Source organism: Elephantulus edwardii, unplaced genomic scaffold, assembly GCF_000299155.1.
Source record: "Elephantulus edwardii isolate Elephantulus edwardi_28Jun2011 unplaced genomic scaffold, EleEdw1.0 scaffold00108, whole genome shotgun sequence".
Classification (NCBI taxonomy): domain Eukaryota; kingdom Metazoa; phylum Chordata; class Mammalia; order Macroscelidea; family Macroscelididae; genus Elephantulus; species Elephantulus edwardii.
The window spans coordinates 6,161,437-6,177,874 of record NW_006399858.1 but is presented as its reverse complement, the minus strand read 5'-3'; the positions used below and the strand labels follow the sequence as shown (position 1 = coordinate 6,177,874).

The window sequence follows — 16,438 nt, the reverse complement described above, 5'->3', positions numbered from 1 at the left end:
CAGAGTCAACCATTTTGAATAATATTGCACGAGTTCCTTGTTTTTTAATGCAGCATAGTATTCCATTGTGCGAATATACCACAGCTTCTCTAGCTTTTTGCTGAGGGCAGTATTTCCAACATAAATGCTTATAGCTGTATGTATTAGATATGCAGGAAATAGCAAAAAAAAAAAAAAAAGCTTCTCTAGCTTTAAAGAAGGGATTTAGCTAAAGGAACTTCTTTGATAGTTTTTAAGTCAAAATATATATGTGGACTTTCTGTAGGAGGAAAAGGAGCAATCTTCTCCCATGCAATTTACAGGCTCACTGAAGATTTTCTGTGAGTCAGTTGATATTTGACAGCAGTGAGAGAGAAGTACATGAATGTTTGGTTTCAACCTTAAAAAAAATAGTTTCATGAATCCCAAGTTTATTATCTATTTTGTCAGTAATTGCTTTACTTTGTAATGGCCTAGGTTTCTATGATATGCCTTGATGTTTTTCTTTTGGGTCTAATCTATATGGTGTTAGCTGAGCTTCCTGAATACAATATTCTCTTGTTCTTCATTATGCCTAAGAAGTTTTCCTCTAGTAATTCTTCCACAACTTTTTCAGTGCCTTTACTTGCTTCTTCCTTTCCTGGGATTCCAGTGATGTGCATGTTATTTCTCTTGATGGTGTCCCACATTATTCTTAGGTTTTCTTCTTTTTGCTTCTTTTTTGAGTCTGCTTTTTGCTCTAGCAGATCAGTGGTGACAATTCTGTCTTCAATTTTACTGGTTTTGTGTTCCATGTCATCAACTCTGCTTATGTGTCCCTCCATCATGTTGACAGCCTCTGAAACATTGGGCCTTACATTTTGAATAATGGATTCTTATTTTTCCAGTGCTGCTAATGCTTTGTTTGTTTTCTCTGCAATGTTCTGCATTGGTTTTTTGAGCTCCTCAGAAAGTTCCATCAGACTTTCTGGCTTCAGGAAATCCACTGATACTGTGTCACCCTTTGCTGGTGACATCTTGCTTTGCTCTTGTGTATTGTGTGGGATAGCTTGCTTTCTTCGAGACATTGGTATGTTGTTGATCTGAAGACAATGCTCTAAAGATTAGTTGGGCAGCTACCCAACTTGTGTGTTTCTCTGAACTTCTGACTTTAGAGAAATGTCAGTTCAGTGCCTGTGAGGGCAATTTCTTGTTGGTAAGACAGGTTCAGGTGCTCCCGATTAAAGGCAAGTTGATTGCTCAGATGTGTAGTCACTTGTGTGGAGCCAAATGGGGTGAGGCAGATGCAGGGTTGGGGTGATCGCAAGGGCAGGTCAAATACTTGGGGGACCTTGCTCAAACCTCTGCTGTCTGAGTATGCTCATGATTGGGGTCCCTACTCAAATTTTGCTGTCCGTTTCCCACCCAGTGCTTTTCTTAGTGTTCCCTGCCCGGTGGCACTTATGCAGGTGCCCTCACACAACAGCCCCTGCTCCAGCAGGGTCCTGGATCCAACACAACCCGAAAAGTCACGGTCAAATTCCGACCAACCCACTAGCCTCTGGCTGGTGTTCAGAGTCCACAAAAGCCAACCAGTGGCTGGCTCATTTCTGGGCAGTCGGTGTGGCCCAAGAGAGCTTGGCCAAATTCCCCACCAGTGGGCTCACCCTTGGGATCTCTCCCAGGTAATCAGCAGTGCTTCAGAAAACCCAGTCAGGATCCTAGCAGACTTTCTCCTGCTAGATTAGTTCCACAGCAGCTCGGCTGGTAGCTCCGGGTGATGGCTGGATCTGTGGTGGTGCCCTGAGGTCACAGGGCTGTGTGGAGGCTGAGGTGCATGGTTATATAGTTGCAAGGGGGGCAGAGGAAGGGGGAGGAAGCAAGGGGCCGGGGAGGGGGTGGGGCGCAGGAGCACAGGGCTTGGACACTACCACCAGGAGGCAGGGGGCGGGGCTTGGGCGCTGGGGGTTTATGTAGCGGCACCCTGCGTGGTGAGGTCACACAGGCATGGGTTGCAGGAAGGTCAAACAGTGGTGAGTAGTCGTCACTCCTCTGGGATCACACAGTTGGCGGTGGTTGCTCCTCTGGGGTTCTGTGGTGGCTGGCAGACAGTTGCTTCTCCCGGGTCTCTTAGAACTGGGGGTGGTCGGTTGCTCCTCCGAGTCACAGGGTGGCAGGCAGTTGCTCCCTACTTGCTCCTGGTGGGTGGGTTTCACAGTGTCTTGGCTGGTGTCTTTTGGCTGGGACTTAGCTGTCCTTTGTGTGGTTGAAATTCCAGTTCTCTTGGCCTACGTTTCAGTTCTTCATTTCTAATGTGATGTTTTCTTACTCTAATTTTCCATCTTGTTGTCATGCATGTGCTTCTTATCTTTACTCAGATTTCTCATGCACTTTGTAATTATTCTTAGTGGTTTTTTTCCTTATAGCTTATGATCATTAAATTATTACTGATGAAAGGAGATTCCCTCCACCCTAAAATTTGGCTTTCTCCTATATGACTTTTATTGTTGATTTCCAAGTATATTAAAGAAATAGAACTGTTAAGATTATTCCTCTTTTTAATACTATTTTAGAATTTGTCTGGAGATTGTTTTTACATTGTTAATTGAATTCTGTTATATTCCTAGGAACAGATTTTCCTTACATTTCTGTAATTTTTCTTTAGATGAAAAAAAAAGCAAAGAGAGCCATTGTTGAATCAGACACCGAAGAAGAAAACTACAAAGTGCCGGAGTATAAAACTATCTTCAGTTTTTATTCAAAAGATCAACTGAACATTACATTATCCAAGTGTGGCCTTGTAATGTTAAATAATTTAGTTAAGGTAAGAAAAGAAATATGAAAGTTTAAATGATTGGTTTCTATTCAGCACTGACTGAAAAAAGAAAATGTTTATTATTCCTTTAGTTTTTCTCAAGTGTTTATTGGTATTCTACTAGTCATTTAGTTATTTTTATTTTATTTTAATGAAAATCTTTTCTTCCAATTAGGCATTTACAGAAGCTGCCACTGGATCTGCTTCAAGTGTCTTCCTAAAGGATCTAGCACCATTTATGATTATAAATTCTCTTGGACTTACAATCTCCGTTTCACCAAGTGATTCCTTTAGTGTACTCGATGTTCCAATTGCAAAATCATATACGTTGAAAAATAAGGAGAGTTTAAATATGGATTATATTCGAACTAAGGACAATGATCATTTCAATGCAATGACCAGCCTAAGCAGCAAACATTTCTTCATTCTTCTTTGTAAGTGATAGATGACCTTCTTGGAGTTTTAAGTTTTCGTTCCATATGCATTTTATTCATTTGTGGCAACTTATTAGGCTCTTTTTATTTTCTTCTTCTTGTTAAATGCCATTGAGTCAACTATAGCTCTTAACAACCCAATGAATAATAGTCTAAAAACCCTGTCCTATCCTGTGCCATCCTCACAGTCTCCGACACCTTTAAGCCCATTGCTTCAGTGACTGTGTAAATACACCTGGTTGAGGTCTTCCTCTCCTTTGCTGTCCCTCCACCTTCCAAAGCATCCTTCTTTTCAGATAAAGAGAAATTTTGTACTAGCTTAAGTTAGTTAGGCAAGCAAGTCTGATGGGTGGGTGTGGATTTCATCTTTTAGCTAGTTGAGGTAGTTACAGGAAATAGGTTTAGCTGGCATTTACTATGCTTTCTGACATCTTTCCATAAGTGACTCCATTTAAGCCTACTATGGTCAAGTCAACAATCACTTGTTTCTCATGCTTAGTTACACATGTATGTTGCAGACCAAGGGTAATTTTATAATTATCAGTAATGAGACATACAGCCAAGAATGAGATACAGCAGAGAGCATAAGCAGAGAGCAGGAGGCCAGCAGTTCTGGACTGAAGACCCCCAGTCATGTTTCTCTGTGTATTTATTGATAATCTGGGGAAGCAAATAATAAAAGGAATTCCTTGTAAACGAAGCCGATTTTTTCTCTTTGTCAACCTAATGCTCTAGCTCAGGAAGTATTTCACAGGTAGTAACACTCCCTCTGTAGGGGGTCCCTACACATGTCTCCTGTCTGCAGGGAACAAACAGCTCATTTTCTGTGATCTACCACAAGAGAACTCCTGATTTATAAATCTGCAATTCCTTAAATTCCTGAACAAGGGTTTTCGTATAATGTTTGGTATAAAGTTTGGCTTCCCATATTTAATATATAATGAATTTTAACCAAATTTTAAAACATTTGCTGTATTTAATTTAGCACCTGTTAACCACTCTACGGCTGATAAGATTCCTTTAACAAAAGTGGGACGACGTCTGTATACTGTTAGACACAGAGAGTCTGGAGTGGAAAGATCAATTGTTTGTCAGGTTGATGCAGTGGAAGGGAGTAAGAAGGTAACAGTTCGCTCCCCAGTGCAGGTATGAAATAATAAAATTTTATGTGGTATTATAAATATTTGTGTACTGATAAATATATATTAGTTTATATATGTGAGAGAGATATGTATATGTATATGTGTATGTGTATTGTGTGTGTATGTATATATATATTAGTTTATACATATGTTGGTTTACTAACAACACAATTAAAAGGGGGAGAAACCCTAAAGCAATTTTTTAATCAAAGGAAAACAAATCTATATAATAGAAATACAGCTCAAAATCAAACATGGCCAGTAAATCAATTTTGACTTATGACCTTCCCATCTGGTTTCCAAGACTGTGAATTTTTAGGGGAGGGGACTCTTCATCTTTCTCCCTTGAAGTGCCTGGAAGATAAATGCCACACCCAACTGGTTAGCAACCTGAGTACACCACTAGGGCTCCTTTCAAATGTAGCTGCTCTCACAAAAGAAACATTACCAGTAATCATGCTAATTCTGATATGATCAGTAAGGCAATGCCCTGCCATCCCAGAAACCTGTGGTTTGAACTCACCAGCAGCTCCATGGAGGAAACAGGGGCAATCTCCTTTTGTGCACTTTATTGTCTCTGGTCTGGAGTGTTAGCTTTCAGTTGGTTCTAACTCGACAGTACATAATAATAGTATAAACAGTAAGGGAGCTCTGGTGACCTTGTCCTTAGGGAGTTTTATTGCTCATAACCCAAAGGTGGTGCATCTTTTGTGAATTGATTCCACTGGTGGCTGTGAGAGAAGGGGCAAGCTTACCTCCTGTGATTGACAGCTTCAGAAACCCGCTGGAGGGCTGCTGTTAATTGGATCTGACTCAATTGGCAGTGAATTTGACTTTTAATGTGGTCGGTGGTAGGATTCTATATGTGCTTTGGAGTCACTTGCCACTCATAGCGACCCTAAGTATGATAGCCCTAAACCCTGCTCAATCCTGTGCCAATCTCACTGTCTCCGACACACCTACCCCATTACCCCAGTCACTGCATTAGTCCACCTCATAGAGGGTCTTTCTCTCCTGCATTGTCCCTCCACCCTCCCAAGCATGAAGTCTCTATCCAAGGATTGGTCCCTCCTTGCACCATGTCCAAAGTATGTCAGGTGAAACTTCAGAATTCTTGTCTCCAAGGAGCAGCCTGGTTTAACCCTCTTCAGGACAAGCCTGTTCGTTCTCTTAGCAGTCCATGGTATATTCAGTACTCTTCTCCAACACCACAGCTCAAAGGCATCAATTCTCCTTCTGTCATCCCTAGTCATTTTCCAGCTCTCTGATGCATAACAAGTGATTGCAAAGATCATGGACTGTATCAGGCACACCTTAGGCACCAAGAGTGACATCACAGTACTTTAGAGAGGTCTCTTAACAGCAGACTTTCCCATCACAATACGTCTTTTGATGTCCTTGCTGCTGGTGCCAAGAGTGTTGACTGTGGAGCCAAGCAAACTAAAGCTGTTAACAGTCTCAATCTCTTCACTATCCATCATGATGCTGCCAATTGACCCAATACTGATAATATTTGTTTCTTGATATTGAGCCTCAGCCCATATTGAAGGCTGTAGTCCTTGACCTTCAGCAGCAAGTGCTTCAGGTCTTCCTCAGTTTCAGCAGAACCCTTGTAAGATTCTTAAACCCTTTTACTGTTGAAAATATTTTATTAAAAATCTTCATCAGAATTTTGGTTGAAATCTTTGTAGCACATGTATTTTTACATTAGCCAGTGTGGCAAGAAAAAAACCCACTGTTCTACTGAGATACTGTTAACACACAGCAAGCTACTTAATCTCTATAACTTGTAGATTTTTTGTGTAAAATACACCTGTGAAACTGTCATCACAAGTAAGATAATGAGAGTAGTCATCAGCCCTGGCAGTGTCTTCACTCTTCAGCTCCACACCACTGCTGATCTTCTGTCATTGTATTTTGATTGCACCAACTAGAATTATTATACATGAAAGAGAGTACAGAGTAGAATTTTACTTTTTTCAATCAGCATAATGTTACAAATGCTAACTTTTGTGTACTCATTCTGTTTATTGTGTGCAGTTGCATGTTGCTGAATAACAGTTTTATGTGGTTTTACTGCATCTCCATTTTGAGTTCATTTTTTATGTACAGTGTGAGGCAGAATTGAGAAATTCCCTCCCCTTTGAGTTTAGAAGAGGCCATGACACTGGGGACCTCAAAATCAGTGTTAGATAGATCTTCGCTAAAATCTGAGAGTACCAGGGGAATGTGTATCTGTGTTTCATTGACTATACAAAGGCATTTGACTGTGTTCATCACAAATTTTGGCTAACCTTGAGAATAATGTGAATCCCAGAACACTTAATTGTGCTCATGTGAAACCTTTACTTGGACCAGAAAGTCAGAACAGGGAAACACTGCATAGTTTAGGATCAGGAAAGGTGTGTGTCAGGGGTGCATCCTATCTATCTTTTCAATCTACATGCAGAACAGATCATTTGTAAGGCTGGACTTTATGAGGAGAAATGAGGCATCAGGATTGGAGGAAGACTCATCAACAACCTGCGTTATGCAGATGACACAACATTGCTTGCTGAAACTGAAGAGGACAAGGGACAAAAGGCGTTTGCAGCAGAAGGTCAAGAACTGTAGTCTTCAGTATGGATTGAAGCTGCACATCAAGAAAACAAAGAGTCTCACATTGGGCCATTTGGCAGATTCAAGATGAGTGGAGAGGAGATTGAGATTGCTGATAGCTTCAGCCTGCTTGGTTCCACAATCAGCGCTCAGCAGTCAGGAAATCAACAGATGAATTGCATTGGAAAAGTCTGCTGTCAAGGGCCTCTCTGGAGTACTGCAGAGCAGTGCTGTCAATCTGAAGACTATGGTGTGCCTGATCCAGGCCGTGATCTTCTTAATTACTTGCTATGCATCTGAGAGCTGGACAGTAACTAAGGATGATAGAAGGATTGATGCCTTTGTGCTGTGTTGCTGGAAAAAGAGTGTCGAACATAGTGTGGACTACCAGGAGAACAAACAGTCCTGGAGAGAATGAAACCAGGCTGCTCCCTGGAGGCAAGGATTTTGAAGCTCCATCTCACATAATTTGGGTATGTGGCCAGGAGGGACTTGCTTAGAAGAGTGGAGGGGACAGCACAAGACCCAGGACGAGATGAATTGACACAAGGATTGGAGAAATGGATTAAGTCTATCTGAGATTGTGAGATTGGCTCAGGATAGGGCAGATTTCAGAGCTAATGTGCATAGGATCGCTGAGTAGCAAGCAACTTGAATCACTTAACAGCAACAATATGGCTATCCAGATGTTGTAGCCAGAAACCAAGATTGTAAATCTTAGGCATCTTTTTGACGGGAGGGGGCATTCAACTACATTTGTCTGGATCTTTATAATTTTTTTTCTTAAATTTCAGTATGATGACTACTATAAATCAGATGAGCAAGCAGTTTAGCTTTCTTCTTTCTAAAGTTTGATGATTCTAGGTCCTTCCCATTTTCATTTTAGAATTGACTTAGCACTTTTTATCAAAAATTACAAAGATTTAAAAATTCTGTTAAATGTATATTTAAGTTTATATGTATGTGTGTGTGTGTGTGTGTGTGTGTGTGTGTGTATTTATTTCTATACTTATATATTAGGAAGCTCTAGTGATAGGAAGCTACTGCAGTCCCGAAGGCACACATTTCGAATTGCTCTACTGGAAAAGGATGGGAGTCTCCAGAGTGAAATTCACTGCCTCTTATGACCCTATGGAGTGTCAATTGTGGGTCAGTTCTGACTTGATGACACACACTACCACATATATATTTATATAATATTGCCAACAACACTTAATTCTTGATTTTTAAACAAACAGCCTCAGATTCACATTTTGTACTAGATCCCCAAATTCAATAGCCAGACAGTACCCAGGTCTGAGCAAAATTATCATTCTTTCATAGGGCTTCTGTAATCTGATTTTCCTTGGTTCTTGGCTTCTTTGCATACAGTCCTGCCCTGGCTAGTATCTTTAACCCTGCTATCAGCTATGTGGTCTGATAATCTTTTATTAATGTTAGGACACGTTTATAGATCTTAAGTTCTCTGTTTTAAATGCTCTTCAAATCCAGTTTGTAGAGCAGTTCATTCTTGTAGCCTACTAATTCCTTTATTTCACTTGACTGTTGACTTCTCAACCTTCTTATTAGGTATTGAGTCAACTGCAACTCATAGCAACATATGAACAAGAGATCAGAGCTTTGCTATCCTGCTGCATTCTCATGATCTCGACCTTGCTCAAGCTCAGTGCTGCTGTCAGTGAGTCAGCCCATCTCCTTGTGGGTCTTCCTCTCTTTTGTCGCCCTCCGTCTTTCCCAGCATATCTTTTTCCAAGGACTGGCTCCTTCTGATAACAGTCTCAAAGTATATGAGAAGAAGTTTTATCATCCTTAAGTTTAAGGAGCAGTGTCTTTGCATTTCCTCTAAGATGGATTTGTTTGTTCGTTTGGCAGTCTACTTCAACACCACACTTTAAAATGTATCCCTTTTTTTGGTCTTCATTATTAAGTTTCAGACTTTCAGATGCTTATGAAGCATTTGAAAATATCATGGCTTGGATCCAGGAGTACCTTAGTCTTTAAACTGACATCCCTAGCCTTTAGCACTTTAAAGAAGTACTTTACTGTAGACTTGTTCAGTGACATCTTTTCATTTCCTGACTGCTGCTACCATGGATGTTGATTGTGAACCAAAGTAAAATGAAATCATTGACAACTTCATTTGTCTCTTTTATGTTATTACCTATTGGTCCAGTGATGAAGATTGTTGTTTTTTTGATGTTGAGATACAATCTATATTGAAGGCTGTAGTCTTTGATCGTCTTCAGTCTTTTTTACTTTCTGCATGAGGCGTTTTTACATCTGCATTAAATAGGTTAGTGATGAGTCTTCCTCTAATCCTGATGTTACATTCTTTTTTATGCAGTCCACGTCCTTGAGAAATATTGCTCAGCATACAGATTGAGTAGGTGTTGTTGTTGTTGTTGTTGTTGTTGTTGTTGTTATTATTGTTATGTGCCGTCGAGTTGCCTGCGACTCATAGCGACCCTATGTATAACAGCCCTAAACTCTGCTCTGTCCTGTGCCATTCACACTGTCTTTGACACTCCCATCCCAATTATCCCCGTCACTGAATTAGTCCACCTCATAGAGGGCCTTCCTCTTCTGTGTTGTCCCTCCACCCTCCTAAGCATGATGTCCCTGTCCAAGGACCGGTCTCTCCTCACAACATGTCCAAAGTATGTTAGATGGAGCCTCAGAATCCTTGCCTCCAAGGAGCAACCCGGTTTAACCCTTTCTAGGACAAATCTGTTTGTTTTCCTAGCAGTCCATGGTATTCTCAATACTCTTCTCCAGCACCACAGCTCAAAGGCATCAATTCTCCGTCTATCCTCCTTGGTCATTGTCCAGCTCTCTTTGGGAAGACCAAAGCCTGTATCAGACACACCTTAGTCTCCAGAGAGACACCACTGCTCTTCAGCACTTTGGAGAGGTCCCTAACAGCAGACTTTCCCATGGCAATGCGCCTTTTAATTTCCTGGCTGCTGGTGCCAAGACTGTTGACTATGGAGCCAAGCAAACTAAAGCTGTGTACAATCTCAATCTCTTCACCCTCATACACTCCTTTCTTGATTTTAAATTATCCGGTGTTCCTACATGGTTTGGAATTTGGAACAGGTCAACCTGATCTGTGACACTAGATAAACCATCTGATGTGTTAAGAGTGTGTTTCTTCATCTTCAATATACAGAGAATGATAGGAAATTTATAGGCTTTTTGTAAGGAGTATCTTATTTATGTGAAGTGCTTAGCATGGTGCCTGGCATGTAAAACATTCTTAATAAATAGCTAATGTTTTCCCCTTGGTCTGTAACTTGTAATTCTTCCAACTCATAACTTCATTACTGGCAAGATAACAATAATGTTATCCTTTTTTTTCTTTTACTTTTTAATTATAATTTTGCAAATTTTTTATGGTTCTTAGGAACATTAAAAAAGACTAATTAAGGTTGCAGTGGTGTACATGAGCTCAGTTAGGACAGCTACAGAAATGTGCTTATAGGTATCTCAGCCTTTACCCTGGTGGCTTTATGCCAGTGTTAGAAAAGTTCTTGGTGCTGCTAGTTGCAGAATCTCCCCCCAAGTCCTCAAGCACACTAGATGGAGGCTCATAGCTCCAGTTCCATGGGGCAGCAGTCCCAAGCTCAGCTCTGTCTCATGTTGGGTCTCTGGTTCTCTGCTGCAGCAGCTGCTGCTACTGTTCCCACAGGGCCCTGTTCGAGTGGCTCCAGAATCTTGGCCCCAAAGGACTCGTACTCTTCTTTCTCAGCTCTTTCATTGCTGGTGGTCCTACTCTCAATTTCTGCTGGTGAATCTACTCAATTTAATGGCAAAATTGGCCAATCCTCTTGTGAATAGACATTCTATTCGAATGCACCCACCCATCCATGTTGCAAAGTCAAATACAGTGGCTAGGAAAGCCATTTTGAATGGTGAATCCTTGACACCACAGACCATCCCGTGACTTTAGTAGCTGTTAAATTTTTTAATAATAATCATACTAATGAGTAAATTTGTGAAAGTATAAGCCGGCTACTTCATGCATTATGCCTTAGTATCTCCACTTTAGATAGTCAATTTCTGATTTACCAATCAAACTAGTACTGTGAGTGAACAAACATGTCCCTTTTGCTGTTCACTTTGGAAACTTTGAACATCTACATTCACAAGAAAATTCCAGTCCAGAGCCAATCATCAGGTTGTAGAAATCAACACTAGCTCAAGGCATGGATCATCTTCTCTTCATCTGGTTGCATTCAGGTCACCATCTGTAGCTGGTTCCAAGTTGGCATCAGCTGCAAAGTCAGCTTTTCTCCCTGCTTTGCCAACCTTTTAGTCTCTTCACTTAGCCTTAGCCACCACATGGAGCCAGCTCAAGAGACAGGGATCCTCATGCTTCCCTGCTCCTCAAGCCAGCAGTGTTATTTTGCTTATCTATACATCTTTGCATGCTAAGCAGTGTGGACATTGCTGAAGGAACAAGTCCACGCTCAGCCTATCTATTTTGCTGCATCCCTCCAGCTTCCACTTCAGTGGTTACTGTGAATGAGCAGACTTTCCAGCTCCCTTTAACTCCCTTTAAGTTCAGGGTTCAAATGCAAATCTCTTTTCCCCTTGACTAAGTCCTAGCACCACTACAAAATTCTGCTTTTAGCAAGCTAATCTCCCGGACAAATCTTGTAAAAGAAGGGATTAGATGCTTTTAGATCTACAATATCCAGTATTTCTTTGTATCATACATCTTTTATTCTCCCTCCATTTTTTATTGGTTTGTGTATAATTTATCATAACATTGTGTTTCTGTCATATATATTGTGTTTTATATCATTAATTACTGTTGATCTGTGCCCATTATCACCCCATCTTTTCAAGTCCCCATTGAATCTTTCTAGTTCTTTCACTCCCTCCCCTGTCTGCAAACCTCAGCTGTCTTAGTGGTTTTTCCCCTTAACCCCTTTTACTGCCCTCCTTCTCTTCCCTTCTTAACATTTATGCAAGTCTTGCTCATTTTATTCTCCTGTTGTCATAGTAGTGGTATTTGTCCTTATTTGAGTTATTTCACTTAGCATAATACTCTCTAGACACTCCATATTATATAATATTTTATGAAATCTTTGTTCCTTCATGCTGCATAGTATTACAAAATATTAATTTCTCAATTAGTTCATTTTCTGATGAACATTTGGGCTATTTCCATTTTCTTGTATATTGTGAATAAAGCTTCTATGAACAGAGGTATACTTTTGTGTTTCAGTTCTGATTCCTTGGGATATATTCCTAGCAGTTAAATAGCCAGGTTAAATAGGATTTCTGTTTTCACCTTTTTGAGAAACCCTAAACTGCCTTCCATAATGGTTGTAACATTTTTCAATCCCACCAAGAGTACTTAAGAGTTCCAATCTCTCCAAATCCTCCCAGACAATTATTATTTGCGGAGCTGTTACTCTTTGATGGCTGCTGGGGTGAAACAGTGTTTTATTGTTGTTTTGATTTGCATTTCTCTAATTTCAAGTCATTTTGAACATTTCTTCATGTGTTTGGTGGCCCTTCAAATGTCCTCTTTTGTGGAGAGTCTTGTTTGTTGCCCATTTTGTGATTGGGTTACCAGTCTTTTTCATTTGGAGGCCCAGTAGTATTCTGTAACTTCAGTAATGAGAGCTTTGTCTGAAATGTCATCTCCAAAATTTTTTTCCCAGTCTGTGGGCTTTCTTTTTACCCTTTTGGAGAAAGTTTTTAATGTACACAGGGGTTTGACTTTTAAGAAGGTCCTGTTTGTCAGTTTTGTCTTCTCCTGGTTGTTCTATCTTGGCTCTGTTTGCAAGCCTATTTATGCCATAGGCTAGGGCTTCTAAATTTGCACCCATTTTGTCTTTCATGATATTTATGATTTGGAGTTTTAACTCTAGGTCTCTAATATTCTTTGTGTTGGTTTTCATATATGGTATGAGATGTGGATCCTCTTTAAACTTTCTGCATGTGGATGCCCAGTTTTGCCAGCACCATTTGCTGAAGAACCTTTCATTCTCCCATTTAATGGATTATGTTTCCTTGTCAAGTATCAGTTAACCTTAGGTATATGGATTGATATATGGGTTCTTAATTCCATTCTGTTGGTCTATGCATCTTTCATTGTACCAATATCATGCTGTTTGATTAATATGGTTATGTAGTGGGTTTTGAGATCAGAGAGTGAGAGGCCTCCTGCTTCTTGTTTTTCAGTAGAACTTTGCTTATTCAGGGTCTCTTTCCTTTCCAAATAAAACTAGAAACTGCCTTTTCTGTTTCTTTGAAGAATGTATTTTCTTTCTGTATTGGAGTTATATTGAACATGTACATTGCTTTTGGTGGAAGTATCATTTTTACAATGTTCTGTCCTATCCGACAACAGGAAATATTTTTCCACTTAGTTAGGTCTCTTATTGTTTCTTTTAGCTATGTTCTGTAGTTTTTCTTAAAAAATGTCTTTTGTGTTTCTAGTTAGATTTATTCCTAGTTTTTACTCTTGTGGTTGGCTATTGTAAATAGTGCTGCTTTTCAACTTTGCTTTTCCATGCATTCTTTGGTACTGTAGAGAAATCCAGCTGATATTTGTAAGTTCACCTTATATCATTCCTTTCTACTAAATTGATCTATATATTAGGTCTAACAGGTTATTTTATTGAGTTTTTGGGGTTCTCTGTATAAACTATCATATCCTCTGCATATACTGACAGTTTTATCACCTCTTTACCAACATGGATGCCTCTTATTTCCTTCTCTTTCTTTACTGATCTAGCAAGAATCCAATACAATATTGGATAGGATTGGTGATACTGGGAATCCCTGCCTGGTCACTGTTTGCAAAGAGAATTCCTTTAATCTTTCTCCATTGAGAATGATGTTAGATTTTGGTTTTGCCCATATACTTTTCATTATGTAGAGGAAATTCCCCTCTATACTTATTTTGCTGGGAATTTTATCAAAAAGAGGTGTTGGATTTTGTTGAAGACCTTTTCAGCATCAATTAATAGGATATGATTCTTGTTCTTTGCTTTATTAATGTGATGCATTATATTAATTATGTTGAATCATACCTGTATTCCTGTTACAAATCCCACTTGATCATGATTATTTTTTTATTGTACTGTTGGATTCTATTTGCCAGGATTTTGTTAAGTGTTGTTGTTTTTTTTCTTTATTTTTTAAATAATTTTAACGAACATTTACAGAGAATTTGGATTTCCATTCATTCATTGCTGCACTTCTCTACCCGCCCAGCCCTCTCCCCCTGCCCCCCAGTTCGCTCCTCTCTTTCAAAAGTAAAAGACTCCCTCCCTGGTACACAATCCCCCCACACCTCTCCCACCGCCCCAAGTACATTCCACTATGCAACCTTAATTGTGGAGTCTTGTGATAACCATAATACCCTATCATACAGCACTTTTAAATTATTTATTCCCTCATCTGTTTCAGTGCAGTATACACAATTTATCCAGTTTTTCTCAGTCTTACCCCCACCCTGATATCAGTCCCATTTTACATCAGTGGCACCATGCAGTATTTGTCCTTTTGCGACTGAGATATTTCACTCAGCATAATGTCCTCCAGACTCACCCATTTTGAATAATACTGAATGAGTTCCTTGTTTTTCAGTGCAGCATAGTATTCCATTGTGTGAATATACCACAGCTTCTCTATCCATTCATTTGTTGATGGGTGGGCACCTGGGTTGTTTCCAACTGCTAAGTGTTTTTGTATGTGTATGAAGGATAACTAATCTATAGTTTTCCTTTTTTTGTGATGTCTTTGCCAGGTTTTGCTCCTAGAGTTGTACTTGTTTTCATAGAATGACTCTGGAAGTGTTCTTTCTTTTCCATTTTTTAAAAATAGTTTAAATAGAGTTGATGATAGTTCATCTCACAATATTTGGGAGAATTCACCTTTGAAGCTTTTCAGCCAGGATTGTGTGTGTGTGTGTGTGTGCTGTGTGTTTGTGTCTTTTTATGAACTGCAAGGTTCTTTATTTCTTTTTTTTAAACCGATCTGTTCAGGTGTTCTTTATCTGTCTGTCAGTTTGGATAGGGTGTGGGGTTCTAGGAATTTATCCATTTCCTCTTTTGTTGGTATGTGCCATAGAGGCACTTGCAACTCATAGTGAGCCTATGTATACAACAACCCTAAACCCTGCTCTATCCTGTGCCAATCTTACTGTCTCTCACACATCTCCCCTCATTACCCTAGTCCCTGAATCAGTCCATCTCATCAAGGGTCATCTTCCCTCCACCTTCCCAAGCATGTCTCCCTTTCCAAGGACTGCTCCCTCCTTGTAACATGTCCAAGATAAGTCAGACGAAGCTTCAGATCCTTACCTCCTAGGAACACACTGATTTAACCCTCTCAAGGATGAACCTATTCGTTTTCTTAGCGGTCCTTGGTATATTCAACACTCTTCTACAGCATCACAGCTCAAAGACATTAATTCTGTCATCCCCAGTCATTGTCCAGTTCTTGGATGCATAACAAGCAATTGGTCTGGATCAGGCACACCTTAGTCTCCAGACTGACATTGTTGTCCTTCATTACTCTGGAGAGGACCCTGACAGCCGACTTTCTGAATGTAATTTGTCTTTTGATTTCCTGGCTGCTCGTACCAAGAGTGTTGCTTGTGGAGCCAAGCAAATTGAAGCTGTTGACAATATCAGTCTCTTCCCCTTCTATCATAATGCTGTCAGTTGGCCCAGTGGTAACAATGTTTTCTTGATGTTGAGTTTCAATCCATATTGAAAGCTGCAGTTCTTGATCTTCTTTAGCAAGTGCTTCAGATCCTCCTCAGTTTTGGCAAGCAGGATTATGTCATAATGATAACAATCTGTGCATAACACAAATTGTTGATGAGCTTTCCTCCAATCCTGATGCCACATTTCTCCTCATAGAGCCCAGCCTCCCGGATAATCTAGATTGAAAAGGTATAGAGATAGGACACATCCCTGGATGCTTTGAGCAGAATATCCAGGAAGTATTAAAAGAAGATGGAAAGAGTATACAGAGTCATTGTACCAAAATAAATTGGCGGACACAGAAGAATTTCATGAAACAACATATGAGCAAGAGCCTGTGGTGATGAAGGAATAAATTCAAGCTGCTCTGAAAGAATTGGCAAAAAAAAAGGTCCCAGGATTTGACGGTATACTGATTGTTATATTTCAAGAAACAGATCCTGCCCTGGATGTGCTCACCAAGTTGTGCCAAGAAATCTGGAGGACAACACCTGGCCAAATGACTGGAAGACATCTATGTTTCTTTTCATTCCAAAAAGAAAGGTGATCCAACAGAGTGTGGAAATTATTGAACAATATCATTACTATCACATGCAAGAAAGATTCTCTTGAAGATAATTTTTTAAAAAGCACACCAACAGAGAACTTCCAGAAGTACAAGCTGGGTTTAAAAGAGACCCTGGTACTAGGGATATTGTAGCTAATGTTAGATGGATTTTGTAGTACATCAACAGAGAACTTCTGGAGTGCAGGTTG

General features: G+C 39.9%; 1 protein-coding gene across 1 annotated transcript in view; it reads left to right on the top strand.

Moving 5' to 3' along the window:
* Positions 1-16,438, top strand: part of VPS13A (vacuolar protein sorting 13 homolog A (S. cerevisiae)) — a 289,570-nt gene that overhangs the window by 155,669 nt on the left and 117,463 nt on the right. Inside the window, 3 exon segments of the mRNA XM_006891989.1 lie at positions 2,624-2,782; positions 2,949-3,207; positions 4,193-4,353. Coding sequence (XP_006892051.1) covers positions 2,624-2,782; positions 2,949-3,207; positions 4,193-4,353 — 579 coding nt within the window.